This window comes from the organism of the source record quoted next, unplaced genomic scaffold (genome assembly GCF_019419815.1).
Source record: "Pyrus x bretschneideri cultivar Hongxiangsu unplaced genomic scaffold, Pyrus_bretschneideri_v1 Contig265, whole genome shotgun sequence".
NCBI lineage: Eukaryota > Viridiplantae > Streptophyta > Magnoliopsida > Rosales > Rosaceae > Pyrus > Pyrus x bretschneideri.
In genome coordinates this window covers 350,842-376,892 of record NW_025999574.1, presented here as the reverse complement: position 1 = coordinate 376,892, position 26,051 = coordinate 350,842, and the positions used below count along the sequence as shown (strand labels likewise).

Here is a 26,051-nt window from a genome sequence, read left to right as displayed (position 1 = left end):
ACTCATGTACTTTTTTTTCCTGGCTAACTTTATTATATTTATCTAATTGCCCAAAAAAATGTGTTTTACAGTAGTATTGTTATGAAACCAAATCCTTGTATCAACTAGCCTTCTTTAGTTAGTCACCCTTTTGCATGATTTGTTGAATAGTGAAACCATGCGTATATGGCATAGAGGAAGAATTTTTCATCAGTTTGGTGCAGTAATTTTTGTTCAATTTCAATTTGGGAACTCATAAAGAAGTTTGATGCGTATGATATAATTATCTCAATCTATTTTTTTTTTCTCATGAGATTCATCTCTTTTGATTAAAATTTTCCATTCCACTACGAAAATGAATTTTTCTTGCATTAATTATATTATTTTTTTTGTTCAATTTCTTTCATACGGCTTAGTGGCCCTATCTAGCCTCGATTTCTGGCTCCGTCACTAGTCATGAGGGTTTTAGCTAAGCTATTGGCATGCTACTAATTATAAAATGACCATCTTATCCTCACATGCATGTTACGAACGGAGGAATGACAGAAGTTTTAATTTTGGGTATAAATTTTAACAAACTTAGACTACAGGGATTAAATCCGATTTTTTTTATCAGATGAACTATCTTCTGAATACCTTATGACCACGATGATCATTTATCCAATTAGACCTTTTATAAAATTCTCTCAATTTTGAGATATTAAACCGACAACTTTGAAGTTTTAGTTCACCCACGCGTTCCTTTTAAAGACGAATTAACTGTTTAAGTTAACTATTAAAAAATTGAAAATATCTGTAAATATTAAAAAAAGTGCATTAAAAGGGAGTGATGTGAAATTGAATTAAAAACCTTGTGTTAGGTCATTCTAAACCCTAATGTAGATGATGTGGCATGTCCACGTAGGCCTGCCTCACCTGTCTAAAACCCTACTAGGAGGAGGAATACGCATTCGCACCCAAAATCCATAAAACCCCTCCCTCTCGATCTCCTCACCCACAATTTTTCAGAAATGGCTGCCGCTTTCGTATTTGAGCCTCCAAGTGATGAAGAATATTCCGACGCCGAAGAACAACAACCGCAGGAGGAGGAGGAAGAAGATGAACAGGAAGAAGACGAAGCAGCCCTGAAACCCTCTCGAGCTTCTCGCCACTCTGAGTCCCCGTGGGACTTCGCTTCCTACTCCGAAACAGTCGCCCAAGAACATGCTCGCCGGAGCACCACCTCCGTCGATTTCAAGATCTCCAAAGCCCTGCAGCAACGATCAGTCCCCAGTGCCGTTGCCCACGACGATGATGGTAGCTCCGAATCCCAATCCGAATCCGAACCCGAATCCGACAAACAGGTCTGTGTCTTGTTGATTTTACTCAAATTCATTCAATCAATTCAATGTGTATAAAATTGCTTAAATTAAGCTATGTTGTTGGTGTTGGTAATTTAGGAAGATTATAAGCCGGAAGATGATGAAGTAGTAGATGATGCCACTAATGCCGGTGATGGTAAAAAGCCATTTTTCTCCCCATCAGATGGAACCTCCTTTCATGCAAACTCGTTCATGGAGCTCCATTTGTCTCGCCCTTTGCTTCGGGCGTGTGAGAAACTGGGTTATACCAAGCCCACTCCTATTCAGGTCTCGAATCCTGTTACGCTTACAAACCATTTCCTGTTGCTTTCATTTCAGTTCACTGAATTTATGGGGCTTTGTATGCAGGCGGCGTGCATACCATTAGCTCTGAGTGGGCGGGATATATGTGGGAGTGCCATTACTGGTTCTGGCAAGGTATATTACTTCTCTTTACGGTAGAGTAACTATTACAGTTAGAGGTGCGGTTTGTGTGTTATTACTTTTAGTGATAGTCGAATCAAAATTATCTTCGTTCACTTCACAACTGATCTTTCTTTCATCTCAATCTGTTAACGCTTTTCTTGCCTTTTTTACACAGACTGCTGCTTTTGCGTTACCTACTCTAGAAAGACTATTGTTTCGTCCAAAGCGGGTGCCCGCTATTAGGGTCCTCGTTCTCACCCCAGCCAGAGAACTGGCGGTTCAGTAAGTTTTAGTTCCATATTCAGTTGTCTTATTTATACGTTATTGTCAGTTACTGTTCCTTGACTACAGTTTTCTGGACAATATTGCTTGGTTTTGGGAATAATTTCCTATGTAAAACATCTTTTAGGATCTGTCCTTTTATCTTGTCATTTTAGTTTCAGTCTAACTTTTAACATACTTTTCAGGGTTCATAGTATGATTCAGAAACTTGCCCAGTTTACTGATATCAGATGCTGCCTGGTTGTTGGAGGGCTTTCATTAAAGGTTTGATTCACTTCCATTTCTTAATGCCTTAACTGTCAGATTCCTGGTTTGAGGTTGGATGTCTGGCATCCCTTGAAACATTCAGTTCCAAGGGAAAATAGCGTACCTCCAACATCCAATTATTATATTCCCTCTATCCTTGCATAAGTGAGTGAGGTCAAATATTTTAACTCAATATTAGGACCTTGTAGCTAAATGGAAAACCTACGTTACCCCTCCCAAGGGGAAAAAACATAGTAAGTGAAAGTGAATGAATTATCCACTTGGCATGCATAATGATTTCCAGTCATTTTTTCTTATTAACTTTTTCTCTCATTTCCTTTTTCCAAAAATATTCAAGGAATGGCCTTTTTTTATCAGGCACAAGAGGCAGACTTGAGAACAATGCCAGACATTGTTGTGGCTACTCCAGGACGCATTATCGATCATTTACGCAATTCAATGTCTGTGGATTTGGATGATCTTGCTGTTCTAATTCTTGACGAGGCAGATCGCCTTTTGGAGGTTGGATTTAGTGCTGAGATTCGTGAGCTGGTATGCCCTGCCCCCTTCTTGATGCAAGCATGTGAAGAATTGAAATATTTCTGATTGACTTAAATAATTTAATATTTTTTATATATTAGTAAACAATCTCTAATCATAAGTTTTTATGCAGATTCGTGTATGCCCCAAAAGGAGACAAACCATGCTATTTTCAGCTACAATGACTGAAGAAGTTGACGAGCTTGTTAAGCTTTCTCTGACCAAACCATTACGCCTCTCGGCTGACCCATCTGCGAAACGGCCAGTCACACTAACGGAAGAGTAATTAATTATACCCACTATACAATTTTGCTTTGTTCAATTTTTATCATTACTTGTAGCAGCATTTGTCTCTATAATAAGGGTATGTTGATGTATGAATTAAATTCACCTTTTTGTCTATTGTCATTTTGGATGTCATGTAGAGTGGTTAGGATACGACGGATGCGTGAAGTAAATCAGGAAGCAGTTCTACTTGCATTATGTTCAAAGACATTCACAGCCAGAGTGATCATATTCAGGTTTGTAACATCTCCTTAAACCATTATTGACTAAATAACAAATATTTATTCCGAGTTCTTTCCTCATATTGGCTGATATCTTTTGTTAGTTCTGTGTAATGATTGTTTATTTTCTCTGGCAGTGGCACAAAACAGGCTGCACATAGGTTGAAGATTTTGTTTGGGTTAGCTGGGCTTAAAGCTGCTGAGCTTCATGGCAACCTTACACAAGTCCAGCGTCTAGATGTGAGTAACTTGTGTGCTTAGTGAAGTTTGGTTTTGTGGGTTATTTGTATGATTAGGTAGTGGGTTATTTGTATAATTAGTTAGTGAAGTTTGCTCACCTGCTTAGTTATATCTAATGGTAAAGAAGATTGGCAATGACTGTTGGATATCTTGCTAGTTGACCTTATTTTCCTTTTTATCGAATGTGAAAATCTTTTCTGTTATTGTTTGTGTAGGCTTTGGAACTTTTCAGGAAGCAGGGAGTTGACTATTTGATTGCAACTGATGTGGCTGCTCGTGTAAGAACCAGTCCTAGAATTTTTATTTATTTATTTTTTTTTCTCTGTCTGTACATTAGCACTTCCAGATGTGTGTTCTTACTCACTCAGAACTTTGTTCTCAAATTTTGAATCTCTCTCTCTCTCTCCCTCTCTCCCTCTCCAACTTTGTCTCATATTGGACATTGAACCGATTGTTGAAATCACACTAACCTCTTTTACACATATAAAACTGCATATTTTTATTGATTTTGAAAATCAAATTTAAAAAGCAGATGTGCCGCTGGCTGACATGCACCATGCGGATTGTTGACTTTTCCATATAAGATTAGCCAAACTTCATATCGTTTTCCAACCAGGATTTTCAAGGAATTGATGTCCTTAATAATCTTATTGTACTTAGCCAGTACTCTCTAGGTCCCATTATTGTCCATGTATATTATTTTGTCTTTGTGTATTAGGTGGGGTTAGGAGAGAAAGGTGTGGTTGTTGGTCTATGGTCTTTTCTTCCCCTACATCTTGACTCTGTAAAAACTACGAAAATTATGTTGCTTTATAAAAATTAACGAGTCGGTTTATATTCTGCAGGGACTTGACATCATTGGTGTTCAAACAGTTATAAATTATGCATGTCCTCGTGACCTTACAAGGTAATCACTGGCCGCTCCCACTGTTGCAATATATTCATGTATTCACCTGTCCTACCATTGGCATTTAGAAATAAACTGTTGCTGACTTGTATACCTTATTTTATCGTTTATACATTTATGGTTTGTGCATGTATTTTTCCTCCTTAATCTTATTTGTGCATCTTTGTGACTTCCATCTTGTTTCTTTCCTTGTGCAGCTATGTTCATAGAGTGGGTCGTACAGCAAGAGCAGGCAGAGAAGGATATGCCGTTACTTTTGTGACAGATAATGACCGATCTCTTTTAAAAGCCATTGTGAGCATCATCTTCTTCTGTTGTGTTCTTGGACAAGTGTATTCTTTTCTCCCATTCGTCCTCGAGTACACTAACCCTCGTATTTAATGTTCTCTTATCCAAGTACAAAAATGATGTTCACGATTTCAAGAGAATTGTAGTTTTAACTTATATGTTCCTTGGGGGAATTCAATTTAATAGGCAAAAAGAGCTGGTTCAAAGTTGAGGAGTCGAATTGTTGCAGAGCAATCAATTACTAAGTGGTGTCAGATTATTGAGGAAATGGAAGATCAAGTGGCCACAATTCTTCAAGAAGAGAGGTTTGCATTTTTTCTCTAAATAAAGGTTTTTGACTTATTTAACTGTCTTCCGTAAAAGTAATTAGATTTGGAATATATGCAGGGAAGAGCAAGCACTAAGAAAAGCTGAAATGGAAGCATCGAAGGTATTTATTGACACCAATCCTTCCTTGCTACCTAATTTGTTGTTATCATTTTTGAGAGCACAACAAGCAATCAGAAGGTTGTCCAATGTTGCTACCAACACATTCCTTGGAAAATCGTTGTTGTGTAAACTTATTATTATTATTATGGTTTAATCTTTGTGGCCTTCATTACAGGCTGAGAATATGATTGTGCACAAAGATGAAATTTATTCACGCCCCAAAAGAACCTGGTTTGTAACAGAAAAGGAAAAAAGGATGGTAGTGAATGCAGATAAGGTAATTTCTTTGTGCACCATATTGTTTTATGTTGACATGCATTTATTTCAGTCACTTACAATTTAGGTGATTTATCTAGTTCATGGGTGCCTCAGATTTGCTTGGATTATTTTAATACAGTGAAACCTCTATATAGTCATAGTTTTGGGACCAAGCCAATTTTATTACCAGAGGGAGGTTATTACTTAATGGAGGTTTAACTACAAAAAAAAGAATTTTTTTTTTACTTAGTTATGTTAAATGAAAGTGTAAGGGTACAAAGGTTTACATTTGTAGTGAGCGTGTCAATTTCCAAAATGTGGACATTGGAGCAAGAGACACACCTAATGGCTTGACACATGTATGTATGCAGTGCTATCTTTTATGCCAAAAGTTTGATGCCCAGAAGCTGTAAATGAGAGATTACGTGCCTCCAAGCTCAAAGACTTGACATCAACTCTAAAGAATAAATCGTTATCCCAGACAACTTTACATGAATATTTTTATTTCAATTTCAATTTTTGGTTTGTGACATTACGTATTTTTTGACTTTATCCACAATTATTACTATGTGGAGGCTTAGTTTTTTTAAGACAGGACCTAAAAACATTATAACTCACTACAGTATGGAGTTTATTCTTATATATAACCGGCCCAGATTAGGATTGAACTTTTTTATGACTAATCCGAGGTTATTCCTATTAGAGTACCACTATACTGAGGTTTTACTTTACTACAGAATGGGTACAATACTACAATGTAAGAAAAATACATTTGCGATGACCATTGGAAAAGCCCTCAATATGGGGGGCATTGGATACCATTTGTAATTATTCTCTACCTGTTGCATCTTCTGATTACATAAATTTAGTTCCAATACCATATAATGGATGTGGTTCGAAGTATAACTGAGCTTCTCAACCAAAAAAGGCAATATTTGATGCCATTTCCCATGTGGTAAGTGATCTAAAGAAGTTTAACTTGCCCTATACCCACTCTTTGATTAACAGAGAAAATCTAAACCTTATTGGTTCTCCTTTGATTTTCAAACAATGATAAAGCCAATCATTCCAATTGTTGTTGGGTTAAAATATTCTTCACTATTTTTTTTTTCCAAAGCTTTTCAATAAAGAAGAGACTGTTTGTATGGTTAGAGGTTTTTCAAGTCAGCAGACCTTCTCCAATGTATGGTTTTGTTCTTTTACTAAGAGTGAGAAGCACTTAAGCTGCCGTAGATCTTCATTGTAATCCTATTTTCTCCAGGATGACTTGTTTTCTTTTCTATTCTAAGCATTTTTCTTGAATGGGGGACTTAACAAAGTAAAGGCATGATATCAAAGTTCTTCTTTCTGCTGACAGGCATCCAATGAAAGTGAAAAGCACCCTGGAAAAGAGGTAATAAGTGCCCAACAAGCTGAAGATTTAAAACTGAAAGAAAAGAGGAAGCGGGAGCGTGAGGTGATTGTAATCCTGCATTTTCCTTTTCAAATTTTTATTATAATTCATTTGGGTCAAGTGTGTGACATGACAAGTGTTTGGAGCAGAAAAATTTGCCTCGAAAGAAGCGACGAAAATTGGAAGCAGCTAGGGAAATGTTAGAGGAGGAAAATCAAAATGAAAAGTTTGATGTACATCTCTCTCTCTCTCTATCTCTCTGACCCTGCATGTACTTATATATAATATTTCTGTACCTTTTGGATGAACTTTTTGGGGTAATTAGAATTGCCTAAGTGTTCAGGTTTTTGTCATCTTAATTTTGATTCGTATGTGGGGGCAGTCTTGTATTCCTGTGGTCAGCTTAGGCCACTAAGTCATATATATAAAATGTTTAGTTAAATATTATATTATTGTGTTTTAGAGTGGAATAATATACATAAACAGAAAAGATATCAGGATGAAGAAATATTTGGTTGGTTGGTGTAGAGGTTTAGTGCAAGATGATTATTGATTTTTGTATTACCCTTGGGTAGTTGACATTCACTTCATCAGGATGTTTCCCAAGTTTCTGGATATGTGGTCTTCTATAGTTGAGGGATTATTCTCTTTCTCATATACTGTGGGATATGTTAGCAGCCGCAAAATGATTTTGGTTGAGGTTATGTTACTTGTAAATAGATCTACTTGAAAGGTCTTGGCTAGTTTTGCTAGATGGTGGATTTCTTATCCACTATTTTGTAATTCATGTAATTATTTTAATAAAGTGTTATCGTTTCTTCTCAAAAATAAAAATTAAAAAACTTAGTGTTCATGTAATCTTGTAGCTCAAATTCTGAAAAGACAAAAAGAGACAAAACTTTGATGACCATATCCACACACACATATACACACAGATACGTATAATGTAATAGCACAGAGTAATCATTATGTAAGGAACTGCAGGGTAGTGGAAAAAAGGAGAAGACCGGAACGCCACTTGTTGACCTGGCTTACCGACGGGCAAAAGCCGTGAAGGCTGCAAAGAAGGCAACAGATGCTGGCAAAATTGTGAGGAAGACTAGTAAGAAATCTAGTCGTCCCCCCCAAAAAACTCAGTCAAGGACAGAGGAGATGCAGGACCTGTTCCAGAGTGACATGAGTCAAAGGAGGCAGAACAAAAAAAGTAGTGGAGTCGGAAATAAGAAGTCCAAGAATTCTTTTAAGAGCAAGTCGAGGTATGAAGCACCTTATCTTGTGATTAATCCTCCTTTCGATTTTGATTTGTATCTTACGGTCTTACTAAGCATTTTTGTGCTGTACATAGACTTTATGTTATAGATTCAGTCAAATTTTTGAATGGGCACATATCAGCTAACAAGAAGTCCTTGAGAAATATACCTATAGTTTAGTCACCTGAAAGTTTTAAAATGAACAAACTTGTAGACTGTTTTTATAAGATGCTTCAGTGCAAAGGTGGCTTTGTTGAATGTGAGAACATCAGCACAGGTGATGAGACCTAGTCTACACCCTTGTATTACCCCTTATACGCACAAATTTCCTTTTAACTGCTGACCTCGAGCTTGAGCCTTTGAGTGGATCCATTTGGCTGAAATTCTGTTGACGATTGTGGTATAATTCCATAAGCTCTCCTGATAGAGTTTGTTTTTGGTACAATAAGTTTAAATTGGGAGAATAGTGACTACATGATTTCTTCTCTATCTCAATCCTTTATCATGTTATTCTTACTTGTGGTAAATAAATAGTTTAGTACTTAAAAGGCCATTTGCTGATGATTTGGTGATCTATAATCATGTCTTGTTTCGTTAAAGGTCAGGCAGTAGGCGGTGTAGTCCTGTAGGTAGGGTTTTAGATAAACAGAAGAATTAAGAAAGGTCCTTTATCCATTAAATGCACAGCGAGTATCTTTTGTTCTAATCTATCGTCTGCCATTTAGCTGTTTGACATTGAAGTTCATAGAAAACTGTACATTTTAGTTGTTGAAGTAGCTCGAGTATTTGTATTTCTATTCTCCTTAAGTAAAGGGAGCTTCCATCTTAGTAATAGCTCAAATGGTACTATCTCGGCTTGTTGAGGTTTCTCCTTTGCTGCTTGTATTACCTCAATGCACGAATGATGGAAATTGTGTAATAGATCTTGTCTGTTTTTTGATTTCTAAACCAGGTACAAGAGGAGATAGCTTCATCAAGCTGGGAATCAAAATTCCCCATACTGTGTTGGACATGCAGTGAAAGGGTCGATTGGTCTCTTCAAGTGTTAGGATGGAACATCTGAGCGAGAGCACTACGTAACTGGTAATAGCATGGTAGGAGGAAAGGAAGAGCGGACTTTTTGCCTTTCATATGCTCAAGGGGATTTAGACTTGTCTAACTTGGCTCCCGGTATTTTAGACGTGAATTTTACTTGTTACTTAACAGTTTTCTCAAACTTTTAACAATTATGACGAACATTGATGATCAAGTTTTGATGAAATTCATTTGATCTTTGGGTCTAGTCTAGTCACCATTGTCAACGACATTGCTGTTATTACTAGTTGCACCGTAACCGTGACAATTGGGTGCAGTCACCAAAATAGATGACCCTTGGGCACCGTTGCCAGAGTCACCAATATAAGGAGAGTATCAATCCCACGTCGGAAAAAGAAGGGACCTTGCTTGTGCTTATAAATAATTGAATTACTCATCATGTTTTCAATTGATTTTTCGATAGAAGCTCAACTTTCTTCATTTCCACGATGTTTAATCTTTTGTAGAATAAGAATGCATCATTTTATTCATAATTTTGTGTTTAGAAGAAAAGGGATGGGCGGCCACAATATGTACTCTAAAGATGTGCCCTATTTATTTCTCGTTTGGAAGGATTCTGGTAGGAAGAGGGGGGGGAAAAGGATCCTTTTCCTGGGGATTCCGGGGATCTTGTGCTCATAGTCGTTTATCGTACATCGTGTGGTCAGTTGTCATTAGGTATTATTTATATTTAATTCTAAATTTTAAATTTTAAATGATTTCTGATCGCATGATGTACGATGAACGATCATGATCACATGATCTTCCGGATGCCCAGGAAAGGGATCCGGAGTAGGGACAATTTGATCTTTTGTGTTATACAATCCACTCCTATTCGATTGTACAAAAGCAAAAAATGAGGTAGTGTGAAAGCCCAAGGACAAAAAGGGGAACAAGACAGAAATAAAATTTGCATAACGATGGCGTCGCCCGGCTTCGAACCAACTTTGCCCCTTTAGGGACCGCAAAAGAAATTTCGGATAATAAAAAGAGCGATTGCGTCAAGGAAGATTTGCAGCTGCAGCTGCAGAGGTGTATTTAGGCCTGATTTGGAAAAAAAATTGATATTAAAAAAAAGCTAAGAGTCATTTTTATGTTTAGTAAACATTCAGTTTCAGCTTTTTTTTATAGTTTTGGATGAAAAAAAAGCTAAAAACAAGAAGCTGCAAAACCCAACTTTGAAAAACCTATTTTTTTTCACATCTGTTTTATATAAAAGTTTATTAAATACTATAATACTGTTTTTTCACAACTACTTATTCTTACAGCACAGCAGAAACAATTTTTTTTTTAAAAACAACAATATCAAACCAGCACTTATTTGAATCACTCACTCGTCGTTGCAAAAGAAAAGAAATGGCGCCCTCCCCTTGCGTTTAAATTAGGCCACCGCTTCTCTCTCTTCTACTTCTTCTTCTGTGCTGTGCTATGCTGCGCTGTTAGAGAGAGAGAGAGAGAGTGAGAGAGAGAGAGAGAGAGAGGTTTAGGTTTAAGGATTGTTTGAAGATGATAGTGAGAACTCCCCCAACGAAGAAGCAACGGGCGGCGCCGCCGGTGATCGAGACCCCACCGCCTGCCCCTGCCACAGGCCCAAGCCCAGGCCCTCTCGTCATCTTCGAGGACGACCCTCCTCCTTCCCTTCCACCTCCCGGTTCCTCCTCCCGGTTCCTCCTCCCACCACTTGCTTTGCACCTATCAATGCCGCCAAATGGTAATATTGCTTCCCTCTCTTCTCTCTGCCTCTCTATATGTAAATATTTATCATTTTCTAGATGGAATAATCCATTGATCATCCAAGTGGCTGCTCGATTTTGCATCTTCTGTTTCCCAATTGAAGTGGCTGTTCAATCCATACTAGCTAGATACATTTGAATCAGTTAATTATTGTTGCTGACAATATATGATATCTAATGTAATTGATTCATTCAATTTTTCATGCCTGGATTTCATTCTGGAGGCTAAGTCTCGTATATGCCGCAAATCGTAATTTCGATTGAACCATTTTAGAATTTCTTTCCCTTCACTGTATATATTTGATGTAAGGTAAATGTTGGCCTGTAATTGTCGTATTCACGCTGCAGATTGTTTTCCCTCTTTGAATTTTTCCTTATCATCCAAACCCTTTGACTTTGTCCCGACTTTTAATACAAGTTCTACAGACCGGATGTTATTTTCTAATGTGGATTCAGTACAATCATCTGTGTTTCTTTTCTCTTGCTTGTAGTCCTTATTGTATATTTTTTGGCTAAGTGGAACCCTTTCCCTTCCTTTGGCGCAGGTTAAATCAGATTTTATAGATGCCTTGAGCAATGCAGAGAAGCAAGCTTCTGATTATCAATCTAAATTGGTGGCTTTAAATGACAACTTCTGCAAAGTTGGTGGGTTCTTTTGATAAGATGTTCCACTACATTGCTTAACATCTCTTTTTTCTCCTCAGCTTCCCAAATGGTTTTGTACTTATGGGTCTCGCAGTTCAATGCTGTACTTCTGTTCGTTACAAAATACATATTTTTCTTTCTGTCTTCTGGCAGGCTGAATGGTAATTGGAGAGTTTTCGTTCCAAACTCACTGTTATTGTTGCACAAATATTCGAAAAAACATTTCTTTACTTGATGGGATTAACTAAGGATGTAATATGGTGGTATATGACTACGTAAAGATTTTCGTATCAACAAGTGACAAAGCTAATGAATTTTAAATTTTCTTATTTTGAGCAGAGTATATGTCTTCATGCAGGACAGACCATCTTAGCTTAAATTTTCTTATGTTGTGGGTTTTGTTTAGCAAAATAAACATATGGTGTAGTGGGTTATGGTTGTAAAGAAAGAAGTTCAGAGTGTGTAGAACAACTTAAGCTTCAAAAGAAGAATGAAAGACATAAGGATGGTAAAAAAAAAAAAAAAAAAAAAAAAAAAAAACTGGTTGTAGCAGCAAAAATACCATGTGATTTGAAACGGTGCGTGCAGGAGGCTAAATGAGTGCTAAAATTTGTAGGAAATATTTGTGGATTTGTAGGATTTTAATTTGGTAAGGAAAAGGATTAGAACTGCAAAGAATGAGAAAGTGCAGCTTAAGCGAACTTGGGGTTTAAAAGAAGCTTCGGAGAATGAAGTTCAAGGGTTGAAGAAGACCTTGGATGTTTCATTTGGGTCAAGAAAGAACACCTTAGTTGTGGAAGAAGAATGAAATATAAAGAAAGGAAACTGCTTCTAGGAATACTTATGGATTTTTGGCTATCATGGGGATAGAGTTTGTGGAAAATGCTTGGGATTTGTTTAAGATTTCAATTGAGTATGAAAAGGCTAAAGGGTTAGAACTGCAAAGTGCGAAGAAAGCTCAGCTAAATCTCTTGGTATTTGTTTCAGTCTTATCCTTGGATCATAGTGGGAGGTCTTTTGTTTGAAATAGAAATCACTGCAACTGCAACATTCTGATTGTTGAACTGTCTGTTGGGCTATCTAGTGGTGGGCAGAGATGCACGCATGAGGATTGTTGAAATATAAAAACAACAACCGACCCACATCCTAATGGCTGAGCTTGTGGTGGTAAACCAACAGAAAATTTTCAGTTCCTTTGTTTCAGTCTTATTTTTTTAGAGGAGGATGCATATACAGTCTTTTAAACTTTTTCTTTTCATACTGGATATAGAATAGACTATTGGAACTAGTAGGCAATTCTGGATGACTAACTTAAGAGTAGAGAAAAGTCCTGGACTCTTCGACGTTACTAGAACACCATAGAATTATGGGCTGGACCTTGTTAGTTCCATATCTCTGCCTGCAAATAAAAGTGCCAATACATCTTAAACTGAATTTCAATTTCTGATTTATTCATAGGCTCCAAGTAACTTGAACCTAATACCATATGAGATTTGTCTTTGGTTTGTGTTGTGGGCCATTTATGTTAAAAATCACAAATTTCAAAATCTGAAAGTAATAAACCATTCAACAGCAGGATAGTTTCTTTCTTGTTTGGAACTACTTTACCATGTCTGCATGTGAATTTATTTCATAAAACCGGTAAGATAAGTTCTTTTCATTTAAATCAAAATTCCTTTGGTTTCTGGAAAGCTAACCATGTAGAAACTCTTTAGATTAGACATTTTATGTTTGTTGTCTTGTCCCTAATTACTTACATGTGCTGAATATCTGAGAAGAAGAAATATCTGGATCAATTTTTGTATGCTGAACAAGAACTTGCCGCTGCAAAGGCACGTGAACAGGCTCTGCAGGAAGAGCTTTTGAAGGAGGTGCACAATTCTCATGAAAGATTGACTAAACAATTACAATCAAACAGCGAACTTGAGGTATATGCTTGAACCTTTATGAATGCTGGGTACTTCCTCCACCATTTGGTTTTCCCAAAAGAATGATTCATTTGTTCTTTCTGTTTTCCTCCTAGTTTTGTTTTGTTCCCCTCTTGGAATTCCAAACAGTTTTTCTGTCCCACTCATCATATCACATTTCAAATTTCAGGTGAAGCTTCAAAACAAAATGAACTTTCGCGTGAGAGCTGAGACTTCAGCAGCTTTGGCTGAGGAGAAAGCAAGTGTTATAGAGGGGAACTGAGACATCTTTCTGAAAGCATAGAGAAGGAAAAAAAGAGTCTCAATAACGATCTTGCCCAGCTGAAAGGAGAATCCAAGCTCACTATTTCTAGAATAACTGCAGATGTGAGTGGTGATTTTTGATTAATTTAGTTTTACAGTCTATGAATTTATGACCATCAGCAGTCATTCAACCTTCTGCATTCTTGTTTAGCGTGAACGAATGGAATGCAGAGCTCATAATGCTGAGAAAGAAACAGAGCTATTGAAAAAGCAGCTGGATGATATTAAGAAGCAACTTAGTGAGGTAGACCTCTTATTTCTATTGCTCTTAGATACCAGTTGATATGTTCTATGGAAAATCTTTCTCATATATGCATCATCACCTGTCCGTTTACAATACCAAATGCAGTGTTACCTTTTCTTTTATAATTTATTTGTATGTTGGTCTGCTTGGCCTTGATATCAAATGTATTTTTGTATAATATTACGATTTGTCTTAAACTGCTACGAGTTGATCAGTTTTTCTTTTGATTCACTTTATTTTTCAGTGCGTGCAACAGAAGAGTGAAGTAGAGAAGAAACTATCAAGTCTTACATTTCAAGAAGTTGAATCCACGCAGAATAATATTTTAGTTAAACATCTGCAAGAAGAGCTTAGAAACTTTGTAAGTTTTGTTGTCGATCTTTTCTTTCTAATGAATAAAATTGTTTCTTCCTATTGAATCTTCAGGTTCTCTATGAAGTTGGTTGATGATCATTCTTAATTAGTTATTTTATTTTATTTTTTTACAAAAAAATCTTCAGCCCTTGAAAGATTAATTTTTGGTTTGGCGGTTCATAAAATTCTGAGCATTAATGATTAAGTAGCCAATATGTCTGTATATGTTCGATGGTGCATACTAAGTCAATGCATTGTTTGTTTGGTAATGTGATTTGGGTCATTTGGCCTGGGGGTAAGGAGTATATTGTTATGCATAGTTGTGGTAGTTTGAGTGTTGCCTCATCAACCTTTTATATTTCAGCATAGATTTTGTATTATTATAGAAGATGAAGAAGGGTAAAAGTTTATCATTTGGTATAAAAGAAATTGTAGAATTCTGAACAAAAAGAAATTTTTTAAAATACTTTGGGGGAGAATATTTTCTTTTGTGTTATTAGGAGCTTCAGTTTCAAGTTTGAACAGATTTCGAGAAGCTTCTGTTTGAAAGAGAGTTGTTATGACTGATTTCATCTTTCTAGACTAATACCTTTCTCTTGACTAGATATGTCACTCCTTTAACTACTCTGCATTTCTTGTGTATTCCAATAACATTTTCTTTCTAAATTCCCAGGATGCTGAAGTAAGGGAAGCAAGAAAGCTGAAGTCAGCTCATGAAAATGTTGAGTTATTGAAGGAAAAATTGTTGGAAGAAAAGAGCCGTAGAGAGAGGGTAGAAGCAGAGTTATCCAAACTACAAGAATTACAGCTTAGTATGAAGAAATTGGAGGATGAATTGACATCTTGGAAGTTGATCATTAAAGACATTCCAGGCGTGTCATGTTCTGAGGATTTACCAGTTAAATTTGCATCATTACAAAAGTACGTGAATAGCTCATTTCAGTATTTTGAAGTTTGAATCAGCATTGTTAGATCATTTAGATGAATGAATAAATTCATAATCAGAGGCCTAAACAGTGAGGCTTTCCTTGATGCTTCTTATTCTTCTTCTATTATTTTTTGTGATCTGTTTATTTTTGTTAAGGTGGCCAGGAGTGCACTGCATAGTGTGACTCTTTTATTAGTTGATTAAAACTGAACATCTGGTACAACATCAATGGTATTAGAATTACATTTGTTTGTGGATAACTTCCCAGCATTCCAGTGGAGCTGCTGAATATTATACATTTGAAACTAAATGTTAAAAACTGTGTATTTTGTATGCATGGGTATGTCTCTTTTGTTTAGACCCCAGAATAACTGTACCTGCTATAGACATTTCTTAGGAAGTAGATGATTTCTGGTACTATGTGATGTATGCATAATGTGATACTATTGATAATTGTTTGAGTAGGAAGACTTCATAATAGATGGTCTACAGTGAGCTGGTACCATGTGCTTAATTTCAGTGATTGGAAATATCATCTCTTATTTCAGTGGTCTGGTTTTCACCCTATGACACCATGTGTGTTTGTTTGGTGTTTGAAACAATCGCAGAAGGATCAAATGGACCCGTCAACTTTCTATATTATTTGTTGTGGGGTTTTTTTTAGGACTGAGAATTATTCTATTCCTTTTCTTCTAATCATGTTTGATCTGTTAACGAGGGTTTCAAGTTTGTGTAGTTGGTAGAGTTTATATGTACTGTTTAGGTTATCAACAAGTTCTGCTGTCATCATCCCCACCATGCAAAATATTATTATTTTTATTTGTTATTTTATCTGAGATTTGTTCATGCTTTTCTCTGCCTGAGCATTGAAGATGTTTTTGGGTTTCCAGTGATTAACATTTTTTTCATCTAATGCAGATAGGTAATTGATAGCATGATGAAAGTGGGTGAGGCAAATGCCCATTTGAAACAATTGGAGGTAGCTCTAGATGCAGAAAAAATTGATAAACAAAATGCTGAAATAGAAGCTACACTGGCCAAAGAGAAAGTGGATGTATCAAAATCAGAGGTTAAGCGGGTTGAATCGATGGTAAACATGTAACCAGGTAGTTTTATGCCATCTTTTTCTTAATTCATTTAGTTTTGCAGTCTGGCTGTTGCTGAGCTTATTATTTATCCTTCTACTGCTGTACAATCCCCCTAATTTTCTGCTTCGGAAGCTTTCATTGAATATTTAATTTTGGGGGTGGTTTGGGGCTGTGTGGGTGGGTTGGTGGGTGTGCATAGGGAGAGTCAGGTTTCAATGTAGGGTTATAATTGCAGGGGTTTATCTAGGATGAAGAAAAGATTGGTGTAAATTGAACCAATTAATCATAATTTCAATCAACATGCCTGAAGATTGAGCCCTAGAATTGTATGGTCTCCTTATATAGGCAATCTGAAAAGTCATAATGTGACATGAAACTGTAATAACTAGCCCTTAAATGTGTGAGGATGTGAAGTTAAAGAGTCCCACATTGGTGAAAGGAGAAACCTTGCAAGGGCTTATATGAGGTTGGGCTACTCCCCATATTACCAATTGGTTTTATGGTGGAACCTCAACTTTCTTCATGGTATTAGAGCAGGTTGGTCCATGTGTGAAGCCCAACGGCGACACGTGCTTCACGTCACCCAATTCATGTTGTCCACACATGTTTGGCTTGAAAATTCACACATGTGAGCAGGTGTGTGAGGATGTGAAGGTAAAAGAGTCCCACGTTGGTGAAAGGAGAAACTTTGCAAGGGCTTATAAGAGGTTGGGCTGCTCCCCATATTACCAATTGGTTTTATGGTGGAACCTCAACTTTCTTCAAAATGATTTGTAATTAACACCTATATTTTTTAAACTAAATATAATAAGCATAATTTATATGCTTATGCCCAAATTTTCTTGCATCCTGCGTCATTCTGGCTCTGCACTGGTTGCTTTTTGTATTCTCTAAATTAAGGTTAATGTGTGGGCGATGTAGCTCTTTTTTGTCTAACATTCTTATTCTCATTGATGCATGAATAATTTTTAGTCTATTGATCATTACTTTAGTATCCCATCACACAAAGTGGTTTTGGAAAATAAGTTAAAGTTTGGCTCTCTCAAAGAAAAACATAAGTGTGGTAATCTATTCAATAAGGTAACTATTGTTTTTTTTTTGGGAGGGGTGGCCGGAGTGGGGGTGGGGAGTATAACTGTCCTATGAAGTGAATGCAACCGCAACGTAAGTTGATGAATGTAACAACTTGAAAAGTCAGTGTAGAATATAGATCACTGTTTTCAAAAATGAAGGCGTTATTCATGTTGAGAATGAATCCCACATTGATGGGAGGAGGAACCTTGCATGGGCTTATAAGTAAGTTGGGCTACTCCCCATGTTGCCAATTGGTTTTATGGAACCACAATTTCTTCAATTCAAGGTGTTTTACTTCTTACAATGTCATACAAATATCTTCTGGGACGCAGACTTATATAGTAAAGAATTTTTAGAAGCATAGAAAAAGTAGTTGAAAAAAAAAGCATTATCATTCAAGCATAACAATCATTATCGAAAGCTCTAATATTCCATTTTTTCGTACAAGTCAGTCCCCAAAGAAAGTGATAAAAACAATACTAATTATCTTTTAAGAATGTATGCTGAAGGAAGTATTAAAATGCAGCTCTCTATGGTTACTGAGGAAAGAGATAAGTTGAGAAATGTCCTTAATGGACTGAAGTCGGCAAAGAATGATGAAGCAGCCAGTCATACTTTTCTTCAGGTTACATAATTTCTTTCTCTTTACTATTTGTAATTCAAGAAATCTTTGTTTAAGTTCATTGTTTGGTTTCCTCATTTGCACATGCAGGAGGTTGAATCATCACTTGTAAAGAAAGAGGGCTACATTAAAGAATTGGAATGCGGTCTATGTGAACAAAAAGAAGTTAATAGTCGTCAACGTGAAGAAATAAAGTTGCTTAACGAGAGGTTGAACAATGAAGCTAGAAGAATAAAGTCATTGGAGAGGGAGAGCGATTGATTTTGTTCAGAGATCACTCTGCTGGAGTCCAAGGTGGGTGCCAAATTTATTCAGAGCATTATTGATATTAACATTATTATCTTAATTTTTCTTGGCACTTAAAGGGCCACTACCTGGGTTTGAATGGTGGCTGAGCCTTGAACTTTAGTGGACTTTGCCACCAAGCTCTTCCCTAAGGAAAATATCATTATTACTAAGTTTGTCCATATCATTATTCCAAAAAAAACAAAAAACTATTGTCAGATATGTAATGGCTCTCTTGTACTAACTGGCTGATCCCAAAAGAAAAGGAACTGCAGTTGCAGCCAAGCAATCTAAAAGCTGACAGGCAAACAGAAAAAATTGCAATTCAATTGCGTAATTTCTGATATTTTTTTCTTCTACAGATTGGTCATGGCGATTTCTCTGCTGCTAATACTAAGGCTTTAAGAATGGTGAATACTCTTACAGTTGATAATGAAAAAAAAAAACAAACTATTGGAGCATTACAAACTGACTTACAGAAGACAAAGGAGAAGTTACAAGCTGTTGAAGAATTGAAAAGTCAATCAGGTAAGAAGCACATGGCCCTTTGAAAGAGAAATTTACGTGAAAACTTCCTTTTAAGGTTCCTGCCTTAGAAATGAATGATTTAGAGCATTATATTGTTGTCTCGTTTTTGCACTGACCGTGCATGGATGAGGGTTCTAGGTGTGTTGGGGGTTAAAAGGAGTTTTAAATTGTCATACTACTAAAGTGCGAAAAAATTGATTTAGATTTTAGGAGTGACTTTAACATGGCTTTCAAGCTGCTGCCACAGCTACCAAATTTACCCCACCACCAGCACCACCTTGATTGCACCCCTGTCCTCATCTACCTCAATATCATTGCTATTACTGTCACCATAGTTGGCACCTTTGTTGGCGCACATGTAGATAGCGCCGTACTTGCTCCTTAAAAGTGTTTTCTAATTTACCTCAGGAAGGTATAATTTACGTAGAAATTAGAAGATAATATATTGTTGTCATCTTTTGACTATTTAAGTCAGATGTTAATTAGTCTGGTCACACAATTGTGTAATGAGTTTATTTGCATTCCTTCCTCTCTTAAACTATTCAGGTGATGCTGGAAAATTGGTGGATTAATACTTATCTGGGAAGATAGTGCAGTTGAAAGAACAAATTGCAACTCTTGAAAAACGTGAAGAAAGGTGAGTGACTGTGACTGATGGTATTTTTAATATGAGCAAATTTTGTTATGCGTTTTTTTAGCCTAAGGTTTCAAGAAAACTTAGGATATTCCGTTCTTGGTGTTCCACACTTTGGCTAATTTCTTATGTTTCAGATGTAAGAAGATTGCATTAGATATAATTTATTGGGTGGGCTTACTGTGAGAGGGAGTAGTTCTTCAATATATATGTTTTGGTATCCTTGTCATTGTATATTCACAGTTTACCTAAACTATAATACAACTTCTAGATTAAACATTTGAATATACCCATGGAACAGGTACAAGACTGTTTTTGCCGACTGAATTTCAGTGTTCAGGAGGGCGTGTTGTGAGCTCTTTGGTTACAAGGTATATATCATATTTGTTGCTCATTTTACTTTATATTGTCATATGACTACTATTCCAGTTTACATGGCATTCCAGTTAACATTAAGAACTATATATAGCGTTGAAACTTCATCTTTGTTAAGTTCTGTTACTGGTTTAAAGTTCATTCTTATGTCTATGCTTTACTAACACTGGCAATCAACCATATGAAGTTTAAGTTATCAAACATGTCAATTTAAATTACTAAGTTGTTTCTATATATCTTTGCTATATTATTATTTACTTTCAGCCAATAAATAGTTGAGATCATGATATTTATTACAATTTTTAAGGCCTTTTTTGTCTCTTTCTAAACTGTCATTCCCAGGCTGGTGAGAGACCTACATGGGCCATTGTATAACTGTAATGATTATCTTTTGATTACAATTTTGCAGATTGTAATGGATGAACACCAGCGTCCCAATGGAATCCCTGTTACACGTTTTACCCTTCAATTTATATATGCGCAAATTGATGATGAGAAGCTTGAATTTGAATATGAATCAGGGAGCACAAACATTTTGGTAAGATCGTAGTATATGAATTCATTTTCTTAGGCCATCTTAAAGCTATTTTGGTCATTCAGATTTCAATAAGGAAACACTGCAGGCATATTTTTAGGGGACACCTCAATTTTTTTTCTGAATTATTGTACTTGAGATCGTAATAAAACAAATGCAGGAAGCAATATAATCATATTATCTTTGGATTGAACAGGCAAATGATTACACCTCGCAGTCTGAGATATCTCATCAGGTATGGAGCATGATGTTTTCCTAATTCTTAGAACTTTTTTACATGCTTCTTTACTGGTAGGACTATTGTTTTTTCGAATGTGGGTGGTCCAACCTGTACCAGATTATTTGAGAGTTCCATTGGGGAAACTTTGTTGTATATACGTTCATGATTCATATTCCATATTTCATATGATCTGACAAACGGCAATGAGAGCTTGTCATAGATTTTAGCAATAGTTGTACTTATTATGTTTGGCATCCAAGTTCAGATTGTTGAAAAACCGCACACTAGACCTTGTTCTTTAATGTAACCTACGGCAATAGACAAAACTAACAAATATAGAAAACTTAGAAACACACAAGACTTATACTGGTTCGGCAGAACTTTTGCCTACGTCCAGTTGTGATTCTCTAGGTCCTTTGATTAATAATAGAGAATTTCAGAACTTTTGCAAAACCCTAGAACTAATCTCTCTCTCACTTGTCTCGGCTGTCAACAGTTTTTCTCTCTAAAATTTAAGCCTTGCCGCACCCTATTTATAGGCATAGGGTGCAGTTTACATGTCCTTTACAGATTGTAATTCCTATTCTAAGTGGAATAGGAAATTAGACTTTCTTTCCAATTCCAAATAGACTTCTAGGATTTCTAATCTAAATTGAATAAGGAAACTAAGATTCTTTCCTAGCCCTTTTGGGAGAAGAATCAGTGCACCCTTTTTTCCCTAAAACAATCCTAAACAGAAAAGGACACTAATTGACGAGCCAAAACCTAACACAGATTGCCCCCTTTCTTTTATTTTTGCTCTTGCTTTCGTTCATTCCCTTTTGCTTCGGAAGGAGCAAACTAAACTTTTGTTTTTGGTTTCGTGGAGAGTTAACTTTGAGGGTTAGAAAATAAACCTGTTTATTTTCAACCAAAAAAAAAAAAAAAAATACTTTTCCAGTGAACCTGCAATTGCTTTTCTTTTGTAGAAATAATTTTCACAGAAACGATTTGGTCGAAAGAAATTACCATGAGTTGTTCATTGAGTCAATAAGGTACTCAAAAGAGTCGGATGTTTCTTCAGGGACTTGAGTTTAAATCTTGCAACGTGGTTTCTGGTTGGTGAACTATTCTGAGATAGCATTTTGCAGGTTGAGATATTTATTCGGAAGTTGAATTCAATCCCAGCTTTCACTGCCAACTTAACAGTGGAGTCTTTCAACCGGTGAACCCTGACTTAAAAACGAGTCAAATTTGATTTCTACTACAGATGAATCACCAAGATTGTATATTTCACTTATCAAGTTTGTGTAGCAGGTATGCTATCTATCCAGGTTTTCCTTTTCCCCGGATATTGTGAACAGTCCTTTTCTAAGAGAAGTTACGAATGGAAAAACTTAGAAATATAACCCTCGTATAATCCGTTTAATGGGTAAATTTGATCCTTTATTCATTCGATCTTTACTAAATTTGTGAGTTTCTAAGAGAAGAAAGTGTGATGTGTCTTATATTGTACATTATTGTGCTATAGCTGAGGAATATTTCACACTATTTGAAACTAAGCGCAGTGCCGTTCTAGGATTTATACAACCGATTCCACTTAGTTGGACAATGCTTGGTTGTTGTATGAAATTGAGAAAAGTGAAGCCAAATAGTTGTGAATGTGGATTTTAACTACTTGGCAGAGAGAATGATGTAGAATCCGAGGTGCTTTGTGTTTTCGAATGATGCATCCAAATTCTTGTGATCCATAGGAAGTGGGCACTCATTCAAGATGGATGTCAAACAAAATGGCCCAAAATCGGGTGTCAAAGCTCATTGTTTCACTACTACAAGTCCTTTTGGTGGATGCATTATTTTATTCATAAAAACTCATGGACTCCGGGATTGATGGTGACAGTGGTGGTAATGGTGGTGGGCGTCTGTTCATGGCTTTTCCTTAAAATCTGTTTCAGTACTTACTGAGATTTTTGACATCAAGGGTTGCCAGACGCCAAACTAAAATCCCACTATCAGGATTTCTCCAGCCTTGAATGTTGGGATGGTTTTGGTACGGTTATCGTACCAAAACTTCTGTACTAATTACCGTACCAAATTTTTGGTCTGATAAAATTTATTACCAATACCACACTAAATTTTTGGTACATCAAATCTTGATATGCAATATTGTTTGGTTGACATGATATGGTAATAATAATTGTCATTTTATTTTGGGCCACGTTTTATTTTTTTTGTTTTCAACCCAATTCAAGGCCCAAATGTTTGTATTTTTCTATTTTTGTGTCTATATCTCATATATTGTAACCTAAATCTAAGTCATCATCTATCATTAATCATTTACAATTCATAGACATAATAAGATAAATGATGCAGTGGGATTCATGATGGAAATTAAGGTTGTAATCCAAATAACAGTTACAAACTAATTTTAAGTTTACAACTAAATGAAAATTAATTGGAAAACCAAATAGAATCTCCGCAGTTAAAAACCACAAGCAGTAAGCACACCAACACCAACCCCCGCAAGACTGAGTGAGAGTGTCGAAGAGAGAAAATGTCCAAGGAATGAGATGCAATTGAAGGATGTTTTTCTTAATATATTGAAATGTTATAATAATTATTAAAAATATAAAATCATATAATATTTTATTGGTGCGGTACGGTAATACTATTGGTAATGGTCTTGAATACCAATACGATATCAGAAAATGTCGGTTCAGTACAATACCGTGTCATTACCAATTGGCACAAATCAGTATGATACGGTTGATATGGTAATTTGGCAAAAAATTTTACCCCTGCTTAAATGGCATGAAGTTCCTTTGATATATGTAAAGAGAATGACCAAATTGGCCGCTAAAAGAAGTGTAAAAATATTATTCTTACCATTTATTGGTTTGCCCCCTAAACTTGTATAGAGCTGCCAATTCCGACCCCTGAACTTTAATTTAGCCAATAACCTTGAACTTTTATAATGGATCAACTTCCCCCTAACTTTAACCTTAGCTGATTACCCCCCTAAAATTTATAAATAGCCAATTTCCCCCCATGGAGTTAGATTTTTCATCCATCCAATTTTTCATTCTTTTTGCCCCTGTAAAGTTGTCATGGGTTGTTTGCGTGATCAAAATGGATGGAAAATTGGCTATTTATAAAAATTCAAGAGGGGTAATCAGCTAAAATTAAAGTTCAAGAGGGAAATTAGCTAATTAAAAAAGTTCAAAGGGTAATCAGCTAAATTAAAGTTCAGGAAGAAATTGACAGCTCTATACGAGTTTGGGGGGGGGGGTAAATCGACAAATATACCTTTATTAGTAGTATCTCTCCAATAGAGATGTGACCCACATATGTTGATGGGCTATACCTCTATTAGAGAGATGATACAAATAGATAGTAAACGTAGCATGTCTCTAATAGTTATGATGTGACCAATGATCTTGTTGACGATAAATAACACGTAGAATAATACATCACATATTTATGTTCTCGATATTTGAGGGGAAAAAAGGGGTAAAGAATGTGGGCACTAACCCATATATACCAATTACCAACAAATGCGAAAGCAGCACTAGCATAAAAAAAAACTAATGTAAAAGGTGATATGGGAAACAAGATATTGTTGGTTAATTTATCGAATGAGTAATGTTAGAATTTCTTTGATGTATGGCTTCAAATGGGTATCAATTAAGGAATTTTAAAATGTTGATTGGTGATTTGCATGACCTAGCTAAACTTGCAATCATTTCATCACAACACAAGAGAAGAAAAGGAGCGGAGGAATTGAAGCCTCTCCTCTCCTCTCCAATAACGAATAACCTAGAAGGATATTGTATAAGTCTAGTGTACAAGAAACAAGGAACCCTAGCTAGCTATAGCTAGCTTGCTTTAGAATTGTGGGAAAGAGATCCTCTCCGGATCTTTTCCTCTAAAGCTTAGGGATTAAGTGATCTGAGTCTTTGAAATTTAATCTAATGCTTAAAAACAAAAAAGTTAGTAAAAACTTTTAAAAATTATAATAATTTTTTACAATTAGATCAAATTTTAAAGGTCTGAATCACTTGATCCCTCAACTTTGAAAGGAAAGATCCGGAGAGAATCTCTTTCCAAAATTGTGCATGTCCACCTACCAACTTTCTCTCTCAATTGATCCAATTAATGCACTTTTTGACCTTAACAAATAAACATTCTTTCAGATTTTGAAATTGGTCGACCATGGAATGGTGCTTTGAAAATTGAAATATTTGGTCCAAACTCTCCTTTTTCATTCGTACACGTGTCAAGGTTATGTCCAAGTTCAGGCAACTGTTGATTTATTTCATGCGTTGACTTGATGGTGTCTGCACAGAAGAAACCACCACCCAACTCCAACGGTTGAAAATCACACCAAGTTCACCTTCCGTGGCCTACCGCCTACGCGGTTGCAACTCACTCTTTCTTCAAACCAACACACACATCCATTAATTAAATTCCTTAAACATGTCATTGCAATAGTGCTATTTGCTAATGCGCTCCCCAATTAGTAGACATGCTTCTAAATAATTGCTATCTAACGTTTGTCGGTGTAAGACAAAAGACAGCGCAACAAATTTTAATCTCCAAAGTACATGATCTTGAGTGTATAAGGGGAGCACATAATCCCGCTTTAGAAGCTAATATGCCTACTCTACCTATACCAGTATATATAGCATATATCTATATGGCCAAATTGTAAAAACTTGCAGTGTTACTTATTTTTTTGTAGTTTATTCATTCTGGTGAAAGCTATAGTTGATTTAACATGTATGTTTCTTTTTTATTTATCTATGATATTGGATTCTTTGAATTAAAGAATAAGCTCATTTTTAAATATATCGGATTCATTGCCTGGCTCTGGACTTTGAAAGCGCAAGAAACATATATTTTGATCCCAAATCAAAGGTTTTGTTCAAAAGTCTACAAATAAGAAGAATAACAATAGTCGTAAAGATAAAGAGATATAGTAAGAAGTTTTAACGAAACATTTTCGGTACTATTTATTTTAATGAAAAATGATATTTTTACTCCAAAAAGTCACTCCTAATACTATTCACTTACAACAACTTTTTGTCATTTTGATTAAAACTCAAAGTTTTTCAAGCCATTTTCATTAGTTTTTCTAATATGATAAGGATAGTAATGAAAAGTACAAGTTAAAAGAATGATGAACTTCTTAGGCACAAGTGGTGGATTCGCTCAATCTGGTGGTTTATCAGAGTTTCATCTTTTAACGACCACGTTCGATGTTCAAACCAGCTTGAGCTCCTTACAATCACTCAATATGGTCCATTTTACTAATTATTGTGCGCATCAAAATATTGTGACAAGGTCATTTCAAAATATTCCCACAAGATACATTTTGAAGAAGTTGAAGTTTCATCATAAAACCAATTCATAATATGG

The 26,051-nt window shown here is 35.9% G+C and overlaps 1 protein-coding gene and 1 pseudogene across 2 annotated transcripts; both read left to right on the top strand.

The window, feature by feature from the left end:
* The first annotated feature begins 919 nt into the window (after positions 1–919).
* LOC103933406 (DEAD-box ATP-dependent RNA helicase 28) lies at positions 920–9,366 on the top strand. Of its 2 annotated transcripts, XM_009343104.3 has the most exons (19): positions 921–1,322; positions 1,419–1,607; positions 1,689–1,757; positions 1,921–2,027; positions 2,213–2,291; positions 2,652–2,825; positions 2,947–3,095; positions 3,239–3,334; positions 3,457–3,559; positions 3,775–3,837; positions 4,405–4,466; positions 4,664–4,760; positions 4,941–5,059; positions 5,142–5,184; positions 5,359–5,460; positions 6,799–6,897; positions 6,984–7,067; positions 7,819–8,090; positions 9,037–9,366. In XM_009343104.3, exons 1-19 carry the CDS (start codon positions 990–992, stop codon positions 9,050–9,052), a joined length of 2,256 nt encoding a protein of 751 aa, XP_009341379.1. In that variant the 5' UTR covers positions 921–989; the 3' UTR covers positions 9,053–9,366. The 2 variants fall into 2 exon arrangements, with proteins under 2 accessions (XP_009341380.1, XP_009341379.1); XM_009343105.3 differs by lacking the exons at positions 6,984–7,067; positions 7,819–8,090; positions 9,037–9,366 and having other exon boundaries at positions 920–1,322; positions 5,813–6,897.
* A 1,119-nt stretch (positions 9,367–10,485) lies between these two features.
* LOC103933407 lies at positions 10,486–22,778 on the top strand (annotated as a pseudogene).
* The last annotated feature ends 3,273 nt before the right edge of the window (positions 22,779–26,051 follow it).